Source organism: Canis lupus, chromosome X (genome assembly GCF_003254725.2).
Source record: "Canis lupus dingo isolate Sandy chromosome X, ASM325472v2, whole genome shotgun sequence".
Classification (NCBI taxonomy): domain Eukaryota; kingdom Metazoa; phylum Chordata; class Mammalia; order Carnivora; family Canidae; genus Canis; species Canis lupus.
The window spans coordinates 120,637,466-120,654,801 of record NC_064281.1 but is presented as its reverse complement, the minus strand read 5'-3'; the positions used below and the strand labels follow the sequence as shown (position 1 = coordinate 120,654,801).

Genomic DNA, 17,336 nt, shown 5'->3' with positions numbered 1-17,336 from the left:
GCAGGCCTGGCACATCCGGGAACCCGAGAGCCTGAGGCCTGGTGTGGCGGGAGCAGACGCTGAGGGCGGAGGGGAGGGTCCCGGGGCTAAGGGGAGGCGAGGGATGGACCCTGAGGGGGACAGAGGGGACCCGGCGGAGGTCAGGGCCCACGGTGAGCCCGGGAAGGCTGCGGAGGAGCGGGATGGGGCCGGATGGAGGCGGCGGGTGCGGCAGGCCTGGCACATCCGGGTACCCGAGAGCCTGAGGCCCGGTGTGGCGGGAGCAGACGCTGAGCGGGGGCGGAGGGAGGGTCCAGGGGCTAAGGGGAGGCGAGGGATGGACCCTGAGGGGGACAGAAGGGACCCGGCGGAGGGTCTCCTGTGATGGGAGCATGCCCCCCAATCCCGGGCCGACTGGAGATCTTCCGTTGTGCAGGTGCCAGTCAGACTTTCCCGTCTGGGTCCCTAAGAGACTGGGGTTCCTTGGCGTCAGGAGCGGGGCCTAGACGGTGGGCAGAGGGGGGTGGGGGGACCCAGGCGCCGCAGGGATTTCCGGTGAGCATGGGGAGGAGGGGCGGGATGCGGAACCCTAGACTCCAGGGGGTCAGTCCCCGGAAGGTGGGGGGGGGGTTGGTGTGGCATCAAACACGTGATGAGGGCCCAATTCCGCATCCGGGTCTCTGAGAGACTTGGCACTAGGAGCGGCTCTTAGGTGCTCAGAGTCCACGGCTGAGGAGCTAAGGGGAGGCAAGGTACAAATCCCGAGGGAGGACAGAGTGGACCCGGAGGAGGGCAGGGCCCACGGTGAGCCCGGGAAGGCCGCGGAGGAGCGGGACGGGGCCGGATGGTGGCGGCGGGTGCGGAAGGCCTGGCACATCCGGGTACCCGAGAGCGTGGGGCCTGGTGTGGCGGGAGCAGACGCTGAGGGGGGCGGAGGGAGGGTCCAGGGGCTAAGGGAAGGCGAGGGACGGACCCTAAGGGGGACAGAGGGGACCCGGCGGAGGTCAGGGCCCAGGTCAGCCCGGGAAGGCCGCAGAGGAGCGGGACGGGGCCAGATGGTGGCGGCGGGTGCGGCAGGCCTGGCACATCCAGGTACCCGAGAGCGTGGGGCTTGGTGTGGCGGGAGCAGACGCTGAGGGAGGTGGAGGGAGGGTCCAGGGGCTAAGGGGACCGAGGGATGGACCATTGACAGGGTCCCCAGGGCTGTGAGGCCCCCGTGGGGATGGGTACCTGCTCTCACGTGGGAGTATGGGTGCTCAGACTTCCACATCCGGGCCTCCCGAGACACTGGGGACCCTCACGTCAGGAGCAGGGCCTAGGACACGTGGGCAGAGGGGAGGGCCCCGGGTGCTGCTGGGAATCCTGGTGAGGATGCGGAGGAGCCCCGGGGGACCCCGCACCCCAACCCAGAGTTGGTCCCGGGAAGGTCGTGGGTGGGGTTGGGAACACGTGGTGAGGCCCCACTTCCGAATCCGGGCTCTGAGAGACCAGCAGGCTGGTGTTCAGAGCAGGGCCTCCCTGAGGGGGCAGACGGTGGGCCCAGGTCCTGCTGGGTTCCTGGCGAGGATGTCCATGGAGGACGGACGGACCCTGCACCCCAGCCCAGAGTCAGTCCCGGGAGGCAGGCCGAGTGCGGGACGGGGCCACGCTGCGTGTCTGTGTGCATATCCCGACCGGCGCATCCGGGTCCCCGAAGCTCTGCCCGCCCCTCGTGTCCGTGTCTGGGAGCCGATGGGCCGGCAGACAGTGGAGCCAGGCAGAGGCCCAGGCATGCAGGGAGCCCCGCCAGCAAGGGGGAAAGAAGGGCCCAGGGAGCCTGTCCCCCGCCCCCCAGCTCAGCCCCCTCTGTGAGCCCTGGGAAGTCCCCAGGCTGGGTCATGGTCCTGATGGAAAGATGGTCACTCCCTGTCCCCGGTGGGGTCTGGGAGGAGGGGAGGGCCTGGGTGTGAGCGCCCTGGACTCCGGTAGTCTGCCCGAGGGGCCCAGGGTCAGCTAGGGCTGGAGGCGAGGATCCCCGAGGGACTGAGACCTCCGAGGGAGTGGGTTCCCAGGGAGCCCCGAGCACCACGGCCCTGCCCCTGCTTCAGCCTCGGGAGGCTGCCGGGGGTTGGACCAGTCCCGAGCTGCGCGGACGCTTATGTGACAGGGCCTCCCACACCTGTGGCGGTTGGGCTGGAGCACTGCCTCCAGGGTGTGGGCGGCGGTGGGGTCGGGTGGAGTGGGGGGCAATGGCCCACGTGTGGCTGGCGGCCAAGGCCAGGACCATAGGGGCACTGCAGCCCTAGGGACACACACTAGACTGGGTCCTGGGGGCCCAGTGACCACCTGGGGCATGCTCTGGTTTGCCAGCCAAGTCTCCTAGAGCCTGGGGGCTTGGTGGAAGGAGCAGGCTGGGGGCCAGCCCGGGGCCTGGTGGGATTAAAGGTGAGGACCAGAGGGAGGACTGATGGACCCTGGGCCCTAGCACGTGCAGTCCAGGGAGGCCGGAGGCCCCCATGCAGGATGAGCCCATGCTACGGTCCTGATGTCCACACCTGGGTGTTAGGGCCTGAGGGCTTGTGCTTCAAAGGAGCAGGGCCTTGGGGGTGGTTGGGGTGAGGGTGTGTGTGGAGGACACACGACCTGGGGGGAGTCAGAGTGAGGACCTTGGGGACACCCTGGCTCGCCCCACCCGGCCCGTGAGCAAGGAAGCCAGAGCAACAGAGTGGGTCCCTGCCCCGTGGGCTGCCCATGGAGGATGGGAGAGCGCTGGCGCTCAGTGGCATGCTCACTTGTCCCTGAGGCGGGTGGGCGGCAGGAAAGTGGGCTGACATGGTGAAGGTGAGGTCTTGGTGTGAGGGGCACGTGTCCTCTATGGGAGGTTGGGGGCCTGGAGGAAGAGCAGGCCCTGGCAGGATAATGCTGAGGACCCACCCGGGAGCCTGAGGGCATTCGCGCCCCAGGCAGAGGGGCCGGAATCCAGGCCTGCCCTTCCTGATCTTGCTGGGGGACTGGGTGTTGGGGGTGGGGTTGTGGCTGTGACCAGCCTAGACAGAGACACAGGACAGGACAGGGACACAGGATACGACAAGGTATCTCCGCTTGCTCCTCTCCAAGTTCTCAGAGAGTTGAGGACCCCAATGGGAGAGGTCCCGTCAGGGCTTGGAAGGAAGCCCACCTGGGGAATGATACCCAGGAGACCCAGGTGCCTGCCAACAATCAGCGTGGGCCCTCCCCCCCCACCTACCCCTCATTGAAGGGGTGAGGGGCTCCCAAGCCAGCCCTCAGGCCCAGGAGGGAATGGCCCAGAAATCTGGGTGCTCTCCCTGGTAGCCCTGGGAAGGGAACCCGGGGTGGGGCCTCTCCCATGGAGCCCCTTCTCTTCTCCAGATCTCTGGGCTCAGGGAAGGGAGGGCCTGGGCCTGAGGGTCTGGACTCAGGTCAGCAGAGAAGGCGGGTGCCCTGACATGGCCCTGGTCCTGGCCCTGCTGGGGGTCAAGGTGAGAAATGAGGGGATGCCTCCCACAGCAGAATCCCTAGGGCTCAGGCCGCCCTTACCGCTTTTGTGGGCCATGGGGAGAGGCGGGACGGGTGAGCCGACTGATTTCTCTGGACTTTGGCTGGTGGCAGGTCGTGTCAGGGGGCCTTGCAAGGAAGGTGCAAGGAGGGTGGCCTCAGGGGTAGCCGGAGAGTCTTCCCAGGGTTACATGGGGTTCTAGGTGAAGAGTAAGAGGTGCCCCCTCCCAGCCCAGATGGAAGCCAGAGCTGGCCCATCCCTTGTGCATGATCCAGGATGAGTCCTGGAGACTTTGGCACGTGTGGCCACAGCTGGGCCCCTGGCTTCCCTCTGTAGAGTCTCGGGGCCCTGTGGTCTTGCAGGGACACTTTGGCCTGAAAGGGACAGGGTCAGGAAAGTCCCTTGAGAGGCCAAGGAGGAGACCACCCCACCTGGACTGCAAGGGACCTCCCAGAGTGCGAGCCAGCCCTCCTGTCCACACTGGGGCCCAGAGATGGGCTGGCAGTCTGCACCCTGAGGCACCTCCTCCTTCCCTCCTGCAGGGACTTCAAGAACTGGCAGCGGGGTCCCTCAGGACACAGAGCTGAGGAGGCGTGGCCAGAGCCACTTGTGCAGGTGAGGTGCACGCTCTCTCCGAGCCTGGTGTCAGGGGCTCTCCCAGCCCAACAGAAGGGAGCCCTCTCCAGGGAGCCCAGCACGGCCCCCTGTCAGCCCTGGCACCTTGGGGTGTCTTAGCCGGGCTGCCCCCTGACAGGCCTTCCCTCCTGTCTCCTCAGGTCAGCCAGAATCTGACACCATGTCCCTAGGGAAGAGCAATGAGCTTTGGGAGCTGGGAGACGACCCGGAAGAGGCCCAGGGCCTGCTGAATGCCCTGCAGTCCACAGCTGAGGAGGAGGAGGAGGGGCAGGTTCCATCTCCCTGGTCTCTTCCCTCTCTGTCCTCTTCATCCCCTTCCTTATCCTTATATGGCCTCCTTGGCCCCACAGAAGAGGGGTCTGCTACTGAGGGGTCCCCGAGTCCTCCCCAGAGCTCTCAGAGTGCCAACTCCTCCCCCAGTGGCAGGGCAGCCAGGGGCCTTGGCCAGCCCCACCCTACCGGCCCCAACAGCCCAGGGCAGGTGGGCTCAAGTGGAGGTGAAGGGCAGGAAGATGCTGTCTCCTCCCCCTATGATGGGGCAGCCATTGGCCTTGGCCAGCCCAAGCCTGCTGGCTCCTACACACCAGGGGAGGTGGTCCCAAGGGGAAGTGAAGGGCAGGAAGATGCTGACCCGTACCCCTGTGGTGGGGCAGCCAGTGGCCTTGGCCAACCGCAGCCTGCTGACCCCTACAGCCCAGGGGAGGTGGTCACAAGGGGAAGTGAAGGGCAGGAAGATGCTGACCCGTACCCCTGTGGTGGGGCAGCCAGTGGCCTTGGCCAGCCCCAGCCTGCTGACCTCTACAGCTCAGGGGAGGTGGTCACAAGGGGAAGTGAAGGGCAGGAAGATGCTGACCCGTACCCCTGTGGTGGGGCATCCGGTGGCCTTGGCCAGGCCCAGCCTGCTGGTCCCTATAGCCCAGAGGAGGTGGGGTCATCCCCACCTGAACAGCAGGAAGATGAGCAGCCCCAGGGCAGTTTCCACATGAAGACAGCTGAGCTGGTGATGTTCCTGCTCCTCAAGTATCGCACCAAACAGCCCATCAGCAAGGCACAGATGCTGGAGGTCATCACCCCAGAATTCCAGGACGACTTCCCCATCATCTTGAGCCAAGCGTCCCACTGCTTGCGGCTGGTCCTTGGCCTAGACGTGATAGAAGTGGATCCCAGCGAGCACTGCTATCACCTCAACATCATCCTGGGCCTCACCTGGGATGGGATGGTGAGCGGTCAGGGGGGCCTGCCCAAGACCAGCCTCCTGGGGCTGGTCCTAGGGTTGATCGTCCTGGAGGACGACTGTGCCCCCGAAGAGGAGGTGTGGGAGGCACTAAGGGTCATGGAGGTATACGATGGCCAGGAGCACATCATCTATGGGGAGCCCAGAGACCTCCTCACCAATGTCTGGGTGCAGGAAGGCTACCTGGAGTGCCGGCTGGTGGCGGGCAGCGACCCTGTCCGCTACGAGTTCCTGTGGGGGCCCAGGGCCCATGTGGAAACCAGCAAGTTTCAGGTCATGGACTACGCGTTCCAAGTCAGTAGCAGCCTGGTGGTTTCCTCCCTGGCCCTGTGTGAACAGATTCTGAGATAAGGAAGAGGGGGCCACAGCCCTAGAGGCGGCCAGGCCCCTTCCGAGCTTTTGTAGGGCCGGCATGAAGGGAGGCCTTAGGGTGCTTCGTCCCGGTGTTGTCCTGTTGGGTGAGTAAAGAGAAAGTCCTGGGCGTTAGAGCCAGGGCAGGTTGGGGGAGAGCATGGCCAAGAGCCTCTCTGGGGGCCTGGGTTCTGCAATCACCCTGAAATACAGAGCTTAGTGTCCTTGAGGAAGCTCTCTTAATTTTTGTTCCTTGGGATACAAGGTTTCCTCAGCCCAGTGTATGAGTGACACACACCCCTTTGCGTTCGTACTTCCCAGTTCAAGAGTTAACAGTTTTGTCATGTCCTGTAAAGAAGTTGGGAGACCTTCTCTCTTTCTTTGGGTTGTGGATGAAATCACAGAGCATTGGCGTTGGAATCTGTTGGAAAGGGCAAAAGTGGAGCAGGCAAGAGCCAGAGTGTGCAAATAGGAAAATAAACCTTGTTCACTTTAGCTTCTTTCCCGTACCGTGTGTCATTTTTCCACAGTAACGTGATGTGCGCTCGTGCATTCACTTGGTTTTTCGGGAACGTGAGAGAAGGGTCCTGAGGCCAGGGGAGCTCTGCTTGCGGCTCCCTCATGGCCACACAGCGGCTGAGCTCTGCTCCCTGCAAGGCCCTGTGTGTGAGCAGTGAGGACACGAGGACCCCGGGGCCACGCAGCCTTTGGGGACTGTGTCTAGCGGCCGCTGTCCTGCAAAAAGGCGGGGAGGGGTGCCCTGAGACCTGGGCCAGCCTGCCAGCCCCAAGTGGCAGAAGGATGAGGGGGTGGGGTGGCTCCTGGGCCAGGCTCTGCAGGGGCCAAGGCCCCCGTGGCTGGAGTTCTCTCGTCACAGTACTCCTTGTGTGCAGCTGATGACCGTGATGTTGAGGGGTGACACGCCCGTACATGGAGACAGGGTGCCGTAGGGGTGGGAGCAAAGTCTAACATGGTCAATTGCTCTGAGAATTTCCTTCTGGATCATGGACAAACCAGAGAGAGTTATGTCTTCCAGGGGCAGGAGAGGAAGCTGTCCTGCACTCTGGTCCCAGGGCAGTGGAACACAGTGCACAGACTAGGTAGGTGTTTTATATGCATCCTGTGCAAGGATTTCCGGGGGAACACAGTCCTATATTCCTTGAAGTGGAGCCTCGAAGACTCTCGACTGACTCTTGTTCCTGACCATGGATAGTCAGAACCCACGGCATCAAAAAGACATTTAATTTGGTTATCTTGGGTGTCACTGGGAGAGCTGTACGTCAGCAAGGTCTAGGTTTGGGTGGGGAGAATTGAAGGAAAGCAGTGGTTTGGGTGTAAGAGCAGCCGGGAGGGAGGGAAGGAGTCGGTCTTTGACTCGAACTGTAGGCTTGTCGCACCTCTGTGTTGTATCCAGCTGGGACAACTCCCCGCACCCAAGATCCACACATAGCCTCCTATAGCCCACATACAGCCCCTGATTTAGAAAATGGATTGAGTTTCATATTTGAAGCACCCTCTCTGGCCGATTAGCTGTTCCAGGTCAGGTTGAGCTGCAGGTACTCTAACTCTGGCCGGGCTAACAAAACCTATCCCAGAGGAGAGTGCGGGAGGCCCCGGGGTCAGGACAGCATTCAACATAGCTGCCATTCATCCAGGTGTCAATATATGCCAGGCGCTGTGCAAGGTGCTTCCCGTCCCCAAAACACACATTGCTGTCGTCCGACAGGGTGGGGCGGCTCCAAATCTCGTACTTCACCAGTGACAACCCCGAGGCTCTCAGGGTTGGTCCTTTTCCCAGCATCACATGGCTGGTGAGTGACGAGGCAGAGACTAGAACCCTGGTGTGAAGCCATGTCGAGTCCACGCTGTCCTCTCCCTGCCCAGCATGTGGCCAGCCTTCTGACTCCTACATCCGGAGTGAGGACAGCGTGGTGTCTCCCAGGTGACAAAAGGAAGGTTGCCGTGTCGATGCTTCTGAGACCTGGGTTACGGAAGGCAGGTGACAATGAGAATCAAACAGGATTTGGGTCGTGTCTGTGGGCTCGTTAACCTAGAGTTCTTCTGTCTGAGCCTCCGTGGTCTTCGGGAACTGGCTGCCCAGGTGCTGGCAATGTTTCCAGACTTAGCACTTTCCCGAATGACAGCGCCTTCCCCTGGTTTTCCCCTCGTGTTCTTCTGTCTACCTCTTGGACCTGGCCCGCTAATGAGTCATCACTGGTCCGTGTAGAACAGGTAGGAATCACCTTCTCTCCCCCAACACAGAACCTTACTCTGTAGTAGCCTCTGGCCATTAAATGCATAAAGCGAATCGTCCCCGCTGAGATTACAGAATCATTTGAAAACTAGACGTGGTCCTGTATTTGGAAGTATTTGGAAGTAGGTGTCACACAAGAGATGCTTGAAAAAGTTCAAAGAATTCCAAGGCAAATGTGACCTCAGAAACTCCTCCCAGCGATAAAGTCAGTTGTCATAACAAATCATGTAGTCGCGTTTGGTTGAGCACCTACTGTGTAATGATAGTGTCCCTGGCTCAGGAGGCCTCCCGGGGCTTTTGAGGTCGTGGCATAGCAGGGGCGCGAGTCACGTGCTGTGGCATGATGGCTGGCCTGTGTCACCAGGACTGGCCCAAGGTGCACGTGTTTGCGGGGTGGGTGGGCATCCTATGGAGATGGCGCCTTTTCTTATTCAACTGGTGAGGAAGGGTGGGTTCCAGGGCAGGAGAAGGCGCATGCATGGGCTGGGGAATCTCCTGATAGACGTTTCCTAGGAAGGAAGCACCGTGGATCATCCTGTTGAGAGCATCCCCACCTCCAAGATGGTGTTTGGACCTGGGAAGAGACGTCCATGGTGATACCCTCAATATTAGTTTCCCTTGGAATTCTCGCGTATGTGAGCAATTGGAGAACTGTGAGTTTTATCCATGAAGGTGGAAGGCCCAGGCAGGGGGTACGCTTCACATTCTGTGTCAGTGAATGACCTATGGCAACTTGATTCACATATGCATATCTATATGTATGTATGTATATATGTAATTTTTAAGGAAACATGGAAAAATTCCTCTGATAGGTGGATTTCTGGTTGAGTACAGGCATATATATGCCATTTTGGGTTACTTTTTTTTTTTTATCATTTTGGGTTACTTTTAATACTCTGCTCCTGACATCCGTGTTAAGGCTGGGCATAGGTCCACCAGTATTCAATATTTACTTCCTCTAACCTTGCATCAGGCAGCTGGAAGCTCTGCAGTAACTAAAAGTACTCATGAAAAACAGAGCAAGGACAACTTTGGGTCCAGGAGGTAGCTTTCCATGAATCTGTCCTAACGCCCTTTACCTAAGTGGAAAATGTCCATGATGCAGGGAGGACAGAGGGGACCTCACAGGGGTCAGGCCCCAGGGTCAGCCCAAAAGACCCCAGGGCTGCATGGGGACAAGGTCAAGTGTGACTTCTGCATCCAGGTCCCAGAGAGCCTGTGGGCCTGGTGGCAGGAGCAGATGTTCAGGCAGGAGAGGTGAGGGTCCTGCGGGTATCAGGAGAGAAGGCAAGGGATGAACCCGGAGGGAGGACAGAGGGAACCCCAGCAGAAGGCCATCAGCGATGTCAGGCCTGCAGGGCCCCTGTGCTGGGAGGGGGAACCGCAGGGAGGGGGCAGCACAGCCAGATTTCCACATCCAGGTTTCCCGAGAGACTGACGGCCCTTGGATTCAGAAGCAGGGTGTCCCTCAGGTGGACAGAGCGTGGAACCAGTTCCTCCTGGTGAGGATATGGAGGGATGATGGAGGGACTCGGGACTTCAGAAACGTCAGCCCGGGAAGGCCGCGCAGGAGTGGGATGGGGCCAGATGGAGGCGGCAGGTGCGGCAGGCCTGGCACATCCGGGTACCCGAGAGCCTGAGGCCTGGTGTGGCGGGAGCAGACGCTGAGGGTGGAGGGAGGGTCCCGGGGCTAGGGGGACTGAGGGATGGACCCTGAGGGAGACAGAGGGGACCCGGCAGAGGGCAGGTCCCACGGTGAGCCCGGGAAGGCCGTGCAGGAGTGGGATGGGGCCAGATGGAGGCGACAGGTGCAGCAGGCCTGGCACATCCAGGTACCCGGGAGACTGGGGCCTGGTGTGGCGGGAGCAACGCTGAGGGGGGAGGGAGGGTCCCGGGCTAAGGTGACTGAGGGATGGACCCTGAGCAGGACAGAGAGGACTCAGCAGGTCTGCAGGGATGGGAGCCCTCCAACCCCAGGCCCACTGGAATCTTCCGTTGTGCAGGTGCCAGTCAGACTTTCCCACCTGGGTCCCTAAGAAACTGGGGTTCCTTGGCGTCAGGAGCGGGGCCTGAACGGTGGGCAGAGGGGGGCGGGGGGAGGGCCCCAGGCGCCGCAGGGATTTCCCGTGAGCATGGGGAGGAGGGGCGGGATGCGGAACCCTGGACTCCAGGGGGGGTCAGTCCCCGGAAGGTGGGGGGGGGTTAATGTGGCATCAAACACGTGATGAGGGCCCAATTCCGCATCCGGGTCTCTTTGAGACTTGGCACTAGGAGCGGCTCTTAGGTGCTCAGAGTCCCCGGCTGAGGAGCTAAGGGGAGGCAAGGTACAAACCCCGAGGGAGGACAGAGGGCACCCGGCGGAGGGCAGGGCCCACGGTGAGCCCGGGAAGACCGCGGGGGAGCGGGATGGGGCCGGATGGTGGCGGCGGGTGCGGCAGGCCTGGCACATCCGGGTACCTGAGAGCCTGAGGCCTGGTGTGGCGGGAGCAGACGCTGAGGGGGGCGGAGGGAGGGTCCCGGGGCTAAGGGGAGGCGAGGGACGGACCCTAAGGGGGACAGAGGGGACCCGGCGGAGGGCAGGGTCCACAGTCAGCCCGGGAAGGCCGCGGGGGAGCGGGACGGGGCCGGATGGTGGCGGCGGGTGCGGCAGGCCTGGCACATCCGGGTACCTGAGAGCCTGAGGCCTGGAGTGGCAGGAGCAGACGCTGAGGGGGGAGGGGAGGGTCCAGGGGCTAAGGGGAGGCGAGGGATGGACCCTGAGGGAGGACAGAGGGGACCTGGCGGAGGTCAGGGTCCACGGTGAGCCCGGGAAGGCCGCGGGGGAGCAGGATGAGGCCAGATGGTGGCGGTGGGTGCGGCAGGCCTGGGACATTCGGGTACCCGAGAGCCTGGGGCCTGGTGTGGCGGGAGCAGACGCTGAGGGGGGAGGGGAGGGTCCCGGGGCTAAGGGGAGGCGAGGGATGGATCCTGAGGACAGAGGGGACCCGGCGGAGGGTCCAGGGATGGCAGCCCCTGCCACCTTGGGCTGACTGAAGGTCTTCCATTGGGCAGGTGCCGGACAACCAGACTTTCCTGTCTGAGTCCATAAGAGACTGGGGTTCCTTGGCGTCAGGAGCGGGGTCTGGACGGTGGGCAGAGGGGGGTGGGGGGACCCAGGCGCCGCAGGGATTTCCGGTGAGCATGGGGAGGAGGGGCGGGATACGGAACCCTAGACTCCAGGGGGACAGTCCCCGGAAGGTGGGGGGCGGGGGGTTGATGGGGCATCAACACGTGATGAGGGCCCAATTCCGCATCCGGGTTTCTGAGAGACTTAGCGTTAAGAGCGGCTCTTAGGTGCTCAGAGTCCACGGCTGAGGAGCTAAGGGGAGGCAAGGTATGAACCCCGAGGGAGGACAGAGGGGACCCGGCGGAGGTCAGGGCCCACGGTGAGCCCGGGAAGGCCGCGGAGGAGCGGGACGGGGCCAGATGGTGGCGGCGGGTGCGGCAGGCCTGGCACATCCGGGTACCCGAGAGCGTGGGGCCTGGTGTGGCGGGAGCAGACGCTGAGGGGGGTGGAGGGAGGGTCCAGAGGCTAAGGGGAGGCGAAGGATGCATTCTAAGGGGGACAGAAGGGACCCGGCGGAGGGTCTCCTGTGATGGGAGCATGCCCCCCAATCCCGGGCCGACTGGAGATCTTCTGTTGTGCAGGTGCCAGTCAGACTTTCCCGTCTGGGTCCCTAAGAGACTGGGGGTTCCTTGGCGTCAGGAACGGGGGCCTGGGGCAGAGGGGGGCGGGGGGACCCAGGCGCCGCTGGGATTTCCGGTGAGCATGGGGAGGAGGGGCGGGATGCGGAACCCTAGACTCCAGGGGGTCAGTCCCCGGAAGGTGAGGGGGGGGTGATGGGGTATCAAACACGTGATGAGGGCCCAAAACCACATCCGGGTCTCTGAGAGACTTGGCACTAGGAGCGGCTCTTAGGTGCTCAGAGTCCCCGGCTGAGGAGCTAAGGGGAGGCGAGGTACGAACCCCGAGGGAGGACAGAGGGGACCTGGCGGAGGGCAGGGCCCACGGTCAGCCCGGGAAGGCCGCGGGGGAGCGGGATGGGGCCGGATGGTGGCGGCGGGTGCGGCAGGCCTGGCACATCCGGGTACCCGAGAGCCTGGGGCCTGGTGTGGCGGGAGCAGACGCTGAGGGGAGGGTCCCGGGGCTAAGGGGAGGCGAGGGATGGACCCTGAGGGGGACAGAGGGGACCCGGCGGAGGGCAAGGCCCAAGGTGAGCCCGGAAAGGCCGCGGGGGAGCGGGATGGGGCCGGATGGTGGCGGCGGGTGAGGCAGGCCTGGGACATCCGGGTACCCGAGAGCCTGAGGCCTGGTGTGGCGGGAGCAGTCGCTGAGGGGGGCGGAGGGAGGGTCCAGGGGCTAAGGGGAAGGGAGGGAGGGACCTTTTGGGTCAGAGGGAACCCTTGGAGAGTCTCAAGGTTTGTGAGGCCCTTCGCGGGGGGGCGGGGGGACCGGGACCCGCCCTTGGGTGGGCAGCCCGGCGGCAGCATGACCAGTCTTCCACATCCGGGCCTCCCGAGACACGGGGCTCCTGGCGTCAGGAGCAGGGCCTAGGACACGTGGACAGAGGGGAGGGCCCCGGGTGCTGCTGGGAATCCCCGTGAGGATGCGGAAGAGGCGCGGGGGACCCCGCACCCCAGCCCAGAGTTGGTCCCGGGAAGGTCGTGGGTGGGGTTGGGAACACGTGGTGAGGCCCCACTTCCGCATCCGGGCTCTGAGAGACCAGCAGGCTGGTGTTCAGAGCAGGGCCTCCCTGAGGGGGCAGAGGGTGGGCCAGGTCCTGCTGGGTTCCTGGCGAGGATGTCCATGGAGGACGGACGGACCCCGCACCCCAGCCCAGAGTCAGTCCCGGGAGGCAGGCCGAGTGCGGGACGGGGCCACACCACGTGTCTGTGTGCATATCCCGACCGGGACCAGTACTGGAGACTTTGGCACGTGTGGCGCATCCGGGTCCCCGAAGGTCTGCCGCCCCTCGTGTCCGTGTCTGGGAGCCGATGGGCCAGCAGATAGTGGAGCCAGGCAGAGGCCCAGGCATGCAGGGAGCCCCGCCAGCAGGGGTGGGGAAGAAGGGCCCAGGGAGCCTGTCCCCCGCCCCCCAGCTCATCCCCTCTGTGAGCCCTGGGAAGCCCCCCGGGCTGGGTCGCCGTCCTGATGGAAAGACGGTCACTCCCTGTCCCCGGTGGGGTCCGGGCGGAGGGGAGGACCTGGGTGTTAGCGGCCCGGCCTCGGGATGGCTGCCCAAGGTGCCTGGGGTCTGCTAGGGCTGGAGGCGAGGACCCCTGGGGGACTGAGTCCCCCCGAGGGTGTCCGTCCCCAGGGAGCCCCCAGCACCACGGCCCTGCCCCTGCTTCAGCCTCGGGAGGCTGCCGGGGGCGGGGGTGGACAAGTCCCGAGCTGCCTGGTGCGACAGGGCCTCCCACACTGTGGCCATTGAGCTGGAGCACTGCCTCCAGGGTGTGGGCGGGTGGGGTCGGGTCGGGTGGGGTGGGAGGCAATGGCCCACATGTGGCTGGCGGCCAAGTCCAGGACCACAGGGTACTGCAGCCCTAGGGACACACACTAGACTGGGTCCTGGGGGTCCCCGGGGCCCGATGATCACCTGGGGCATGCCCTGGCTTGCCAGCCAGGTCTCCTAGAGCCTGGGGGCTTGGTGGAAGGAGCAGGCTGGGGGCCAGCCCAGGGCCTGGTGTGATTGAAGGTGAGGACCAGAGGGAGGACTGATGGACCCTGGGCCCTAGCACGTGCAGTCCAGGGAGGCAGGAGGCAGGAGGCCCTGTTGTAGGATAAGCCCATGCTGCCGTCCTGATGTCCACCTGTGGGTGTTAGAGCCTGAGGGCTTGTGCTTCAAAGGAGCAGGGCCTAAAAAAAAAAAAAGGAACAGGGCCTCCAAGGTGCTTGGTGAGGGTGTGTGTGGAGGGCACGCAGCCTGCGGGGAGTCAGTGTGAGGACCTTGGGGACACCCTGGCTTGCCCCACCTGGCCCGAGAGCAAAGAAGCCAGTGCAACAGAGTGGGTCCCTGCCCCATGGGCAGCCCATGGAGGATGGGAGAGCACTGGCCCTCAGTGGCATGCTGTCCCTGGGGCGGGTGGGCGACAGGAAGGTGGGCTGACCTGGGGAGGGTGAGGTCTTGGTGTGAGGGGCACGTGTCCTCTATGGGAGGTTGGGGGCCTGGAGAAAGAGCAGGCCCTGGCAGGATAATGCTGAGGACCCTCCCGGGAGCCTGAGGGCATTCGCGCCCCAGGCAGAGGGGCCGGAATCCAGGCCTGCCCTTCCTGATCTTGCTGGGGGACTTGGGGGCGGGGGGTTATGCGGCTGTGACCCACCTGGATGGGGACACGGGACACAACAGGGTACCTCCTCCTGCTCCTCTCCCAGTTCTCAGGGAGGTGAGGACCCCACTGGGAGAGGTCCCAGTCAGGGCTTGGGAGGAGGCTCACCTGGGGGATAGATACCCAAGAGTCCTAGGGCCTGCCAAGATTCAGCCCGCCCACCCTATATTGAAGGAGTGAGTGGCTCCCAAGCCAGCCCTCAGGCCCAGGAGGGGATGTCCCAGAAATCTGGGTGCCCCTCCCTGGCAGCACTGGGAATGGAACTTGGGGCGGGGCCTGTGCCATGGAGCCCCTTCTCTTCTCCAGTTCCCTGGGCTCAGGGAGGGGAGGGCCTGGGCCTGAGGGTCTGGACTCAGGTCAGCAGAGGAGGCAGGTGCCCTGCCCTGGCCCTGATCCCGGTCCTGGCAGGGGTCGAGGTGAGAAATGAGGGGAATGAGGGAATGCCTTCCACATCAGGATCCCTAGGGACCAGGCCTCAGGGACAGCTGGGGAGTCTTCCCAGGCCTTGCGTGGGGTACAGGTGAAGAGTGAGAGGCGCCCCATCCCAGCCCAGATGTAAGCCAGAGCTGGCCCATCCCTTGTGCATGATCCAGGACCAGTACTGGAGACTTTGGCACGTGTGGCCACAGCCGGGCCCCTGGCTTCCTTTTGTGGAGTGTCGGGGCCCTGTGGTCTTGCAGGGACACTTTGCCTGAGAGAGACAGGGCCAGGGAAGTCCCTTGAGAGGCAAAGGAGGGGACCCCCGCACCTGGCCTGCTGGGGACCTCCCAGAGTGCGAGCCAGCCCTCCTATCCACACTGGGGCCCAGGGCTGGGCTGGCAGTCTGCACCCTGAGGTGCCTCCTCCTTCCGTCCTGCAGAGACTTCAAGAACTGGCAGCAGAGGCCTCGGTCTGAGGCGGGGGTCCCTCAGGACACAAAGCTGAGGAGGCACAGGTCAGTGCCACTTGTCCAGGTGAGGGGCATGCTCTCTCTGAGCCTGGTGTTAGGGGCTCTCCCAGCCCAACACAGGGGAGCCCTCTGCAGGGGAGCCGGGCACGGCCCCCTGTCAGCCCTGGCACTCGGGGTGTCCTGGCTGGGCTGCCCCCTGACAGGCCTTCCCTCCTGTCTCCTCAGGTCAGCCCGAATCTGACACCATGTCCCTCGGGAAGAGCAATGAGCTTTGGGAGCTGGGAGAAGACCCGGACAAAGCCCAGGGCCTGCTGGATGCCCTGCAGTCCAGGGCTGAGGAGGAGGGGCAGGTTCCATCTCCCTGGTCTCTTCCCTCTCTGTCCTCTTCCTCCCCTTCCTTTTCTTTCTATGGCCTCCTTGGCCCCCCAGAGGAGGGGTCTACTACTGAGGGGTCCCCAAGTCCTCTCCAGAGCTCTCAGAGTGCCATCACCTCCCCCTATGATGGGGCAGCCAGGGGCCTTGGCCAGCCCCAGCCTGCCGGCCCCTATAGCCCAGGGGAGGTGGGCTCAAGTGGAAGTGAAGGGCAGGAAGATGCTGACCCATACCCCTGTGGCTGGGCATCCATTAGCCTTGGCCAGCCCCAGCCTGCTGGCCCCAATGGCCCAGGGATGGTGGGGTCAAACCCACCTGAAGAGCAGGAAGATGAGCAGCCCCAGGGCACTTTTCACGTGAAGACGGCTGCCCTGGTGATGTTCCTGCTCCTCAAGTATCGCACCAAACAGCCCACCAGCAAGGCAGAGATGCTGGAGGTCATCACCCCAGCATTCCAGGACGACTTCCTTATCATCTTGAGCGAAGCGTCCATATGCTTGCGCCTGGTCCTTGGCCTAGACGTGACTGAAGTGGATCCCAGGGAGGACTCCTACGACCTCAACATCGTCCTGGGCCTCACCTGGGATGGGACGCTGAGCGGTCAGGGGGACCTGCCCAAGACCAGCCTCCTGGTGCTGGTCCTGGGGTTGATCGTCCTGGAGGATGACTGTGCCCCCGAGGAGGAGGTGTGGGAGACCCTGGGGGTCATGGGGGTGTATGATGGCCAGGAGCACATCGTCTATGGGGAGCCCAGGGACCTCCTCACCAATGTCTGGGTGCAGGAAGGCTACCTGGAGTGCCGGCTGGTGGCGGGCAGCGACCCTGTCCGCTACGAGTTCCTGTGGGGGCCCAGGGCCTACGAGGAAACCAGCAAGTTGCAGGTCATGGACTACGTGTTCCAAGTCAGTAGCAGCCTCGTGGTTTCCTCCCTGGCCCTGTGTGAACAGATTCTGAGATAAGGAAGAGGGGGCCACAGCCCCAGAGGCGGCCAGGCCCTTTCCAAGCTTGGTGGGGCCGGCATGAAGGAAGGCCTTAGGGTGCTTCCTCCCGGTGTTGTCCTGTTGGGTGTGTAAAGAGAAAGTCCTGGGCGTTAGGGCCAGGGCAGGTTGGGGGAGAGCATGGCCGAGAGCCTCTCTGGGGGCCTGGGCTCTGCAATCACTCTGAAATACAGAGCTTGGTGTCTTTGATGAAGCTCTCTAATGTTTGTTCCTTGGGATACAAGGTTTTCTCAGCCCAGTGTGTGAGTGACATGCACCTCCCCTCCCCCCTTAGCGTTCTTACTTCCCCAGTTCAAGAATTAAGAGTTTTGTCATGTCCTGTAAAGAAGTTGGGAGACCTTCCCTCTTTGTTTGGGTTCTGGATGAAATCACAGGGCATTGGCGTTGGAACCTGTTGGAAAGGGCAAAAGTGGAGCAGGCAACAGCTGGAGTGTGCAAATAGGAAAATAAACCTTGTTCACTTTTGCTTCTTACCCGTGCCGTGTGTCATTTTTCCAAAGTAACGTGATGTGCAGTCATGCATTCACTTGGTTTTTCGGGAACGTGAGAGAAGGGTCCTGAGGCCAGGGGAACTCTGCTGGCGGCTCCCTCACGGCCACACAGCGGCTGAACTCTGCTCCCTGCAAGGCCCTGTGTGTGAGCAGTGAGGACACGAGGACCCCGGGGCCACGCAGCCTTTGGGGACTGTGTCTAGCGGCCGCTGTCCTGCAAAAAGGCGGGGAGGGGTGCCCTGAGACCTGGGCCAGCCTGCCAGCCCC

The 17,336-nt window shown here is 63.2% G+C and overlaps 1 protein-coding gene across 19 annotated transcripts; it reads left to right on the top strand.

Annotated features, from left to right (window-relative positions):
• The first annotated feature begins 619 nt into the window (after window positions 1-619).
• On the top strand, window positions 620-17,051 carry LOC112668420 (melanoma-associated antigen 8-like). Of its 19 annotated transcripts, none has more exons than XM_049107640.1 (3): window positions 620-731; window positions 4,018-4,090; window positions 4,252-6,165. In XM_049107640.1, the coding sequence occupies exon 3, from the start codon at window positions 4,272-4,274 to the stop codon at window positions 5,694-5,696; it is 1,425 nt and encodes a 474-aa protein (XP_048963597.1). In that variant the 5' UTR covers window positions 620-731; window positions 4,018-4,090; window positions 4,252-4,271; the 3' UTR covers window positions 5,697-6,165. The 19 variants fall into 19 exon arrangements, with proteins under 19 accessions (XP_048963597.1, XP_048963599.1, XP_048963598.1 ...); XM_049107642.1 differs by lacking the exons at window positions 4,018-4,090; window positions 4,252-6,165 and adding exons at window positions 15,179-15,272; window positions 15,434-17,051 and having other exon boundaries at window positions 626-731; XM_049107641.1 differs by lacking the exons at window positions 4,018-4,090; window positions 4,252-6,165 and adding exons at window positions 15,179-15,253; window positions 15,434-17,051 and having other exon boundaries at window positions 627-731.
• Window positions 17,052-17,336: the final 285 nt, after the last annotated feature.

Bases quoted from the DNA above. Each gene is read 5' to 3' on its own strand.
- LOC112668420 (XM_049107640.1), top strand. From the start codon at position 4,272: ATGTCCCTAGGGAAGAGCAATGAGCTTTGGGAGCTGGGAGACGACCCG.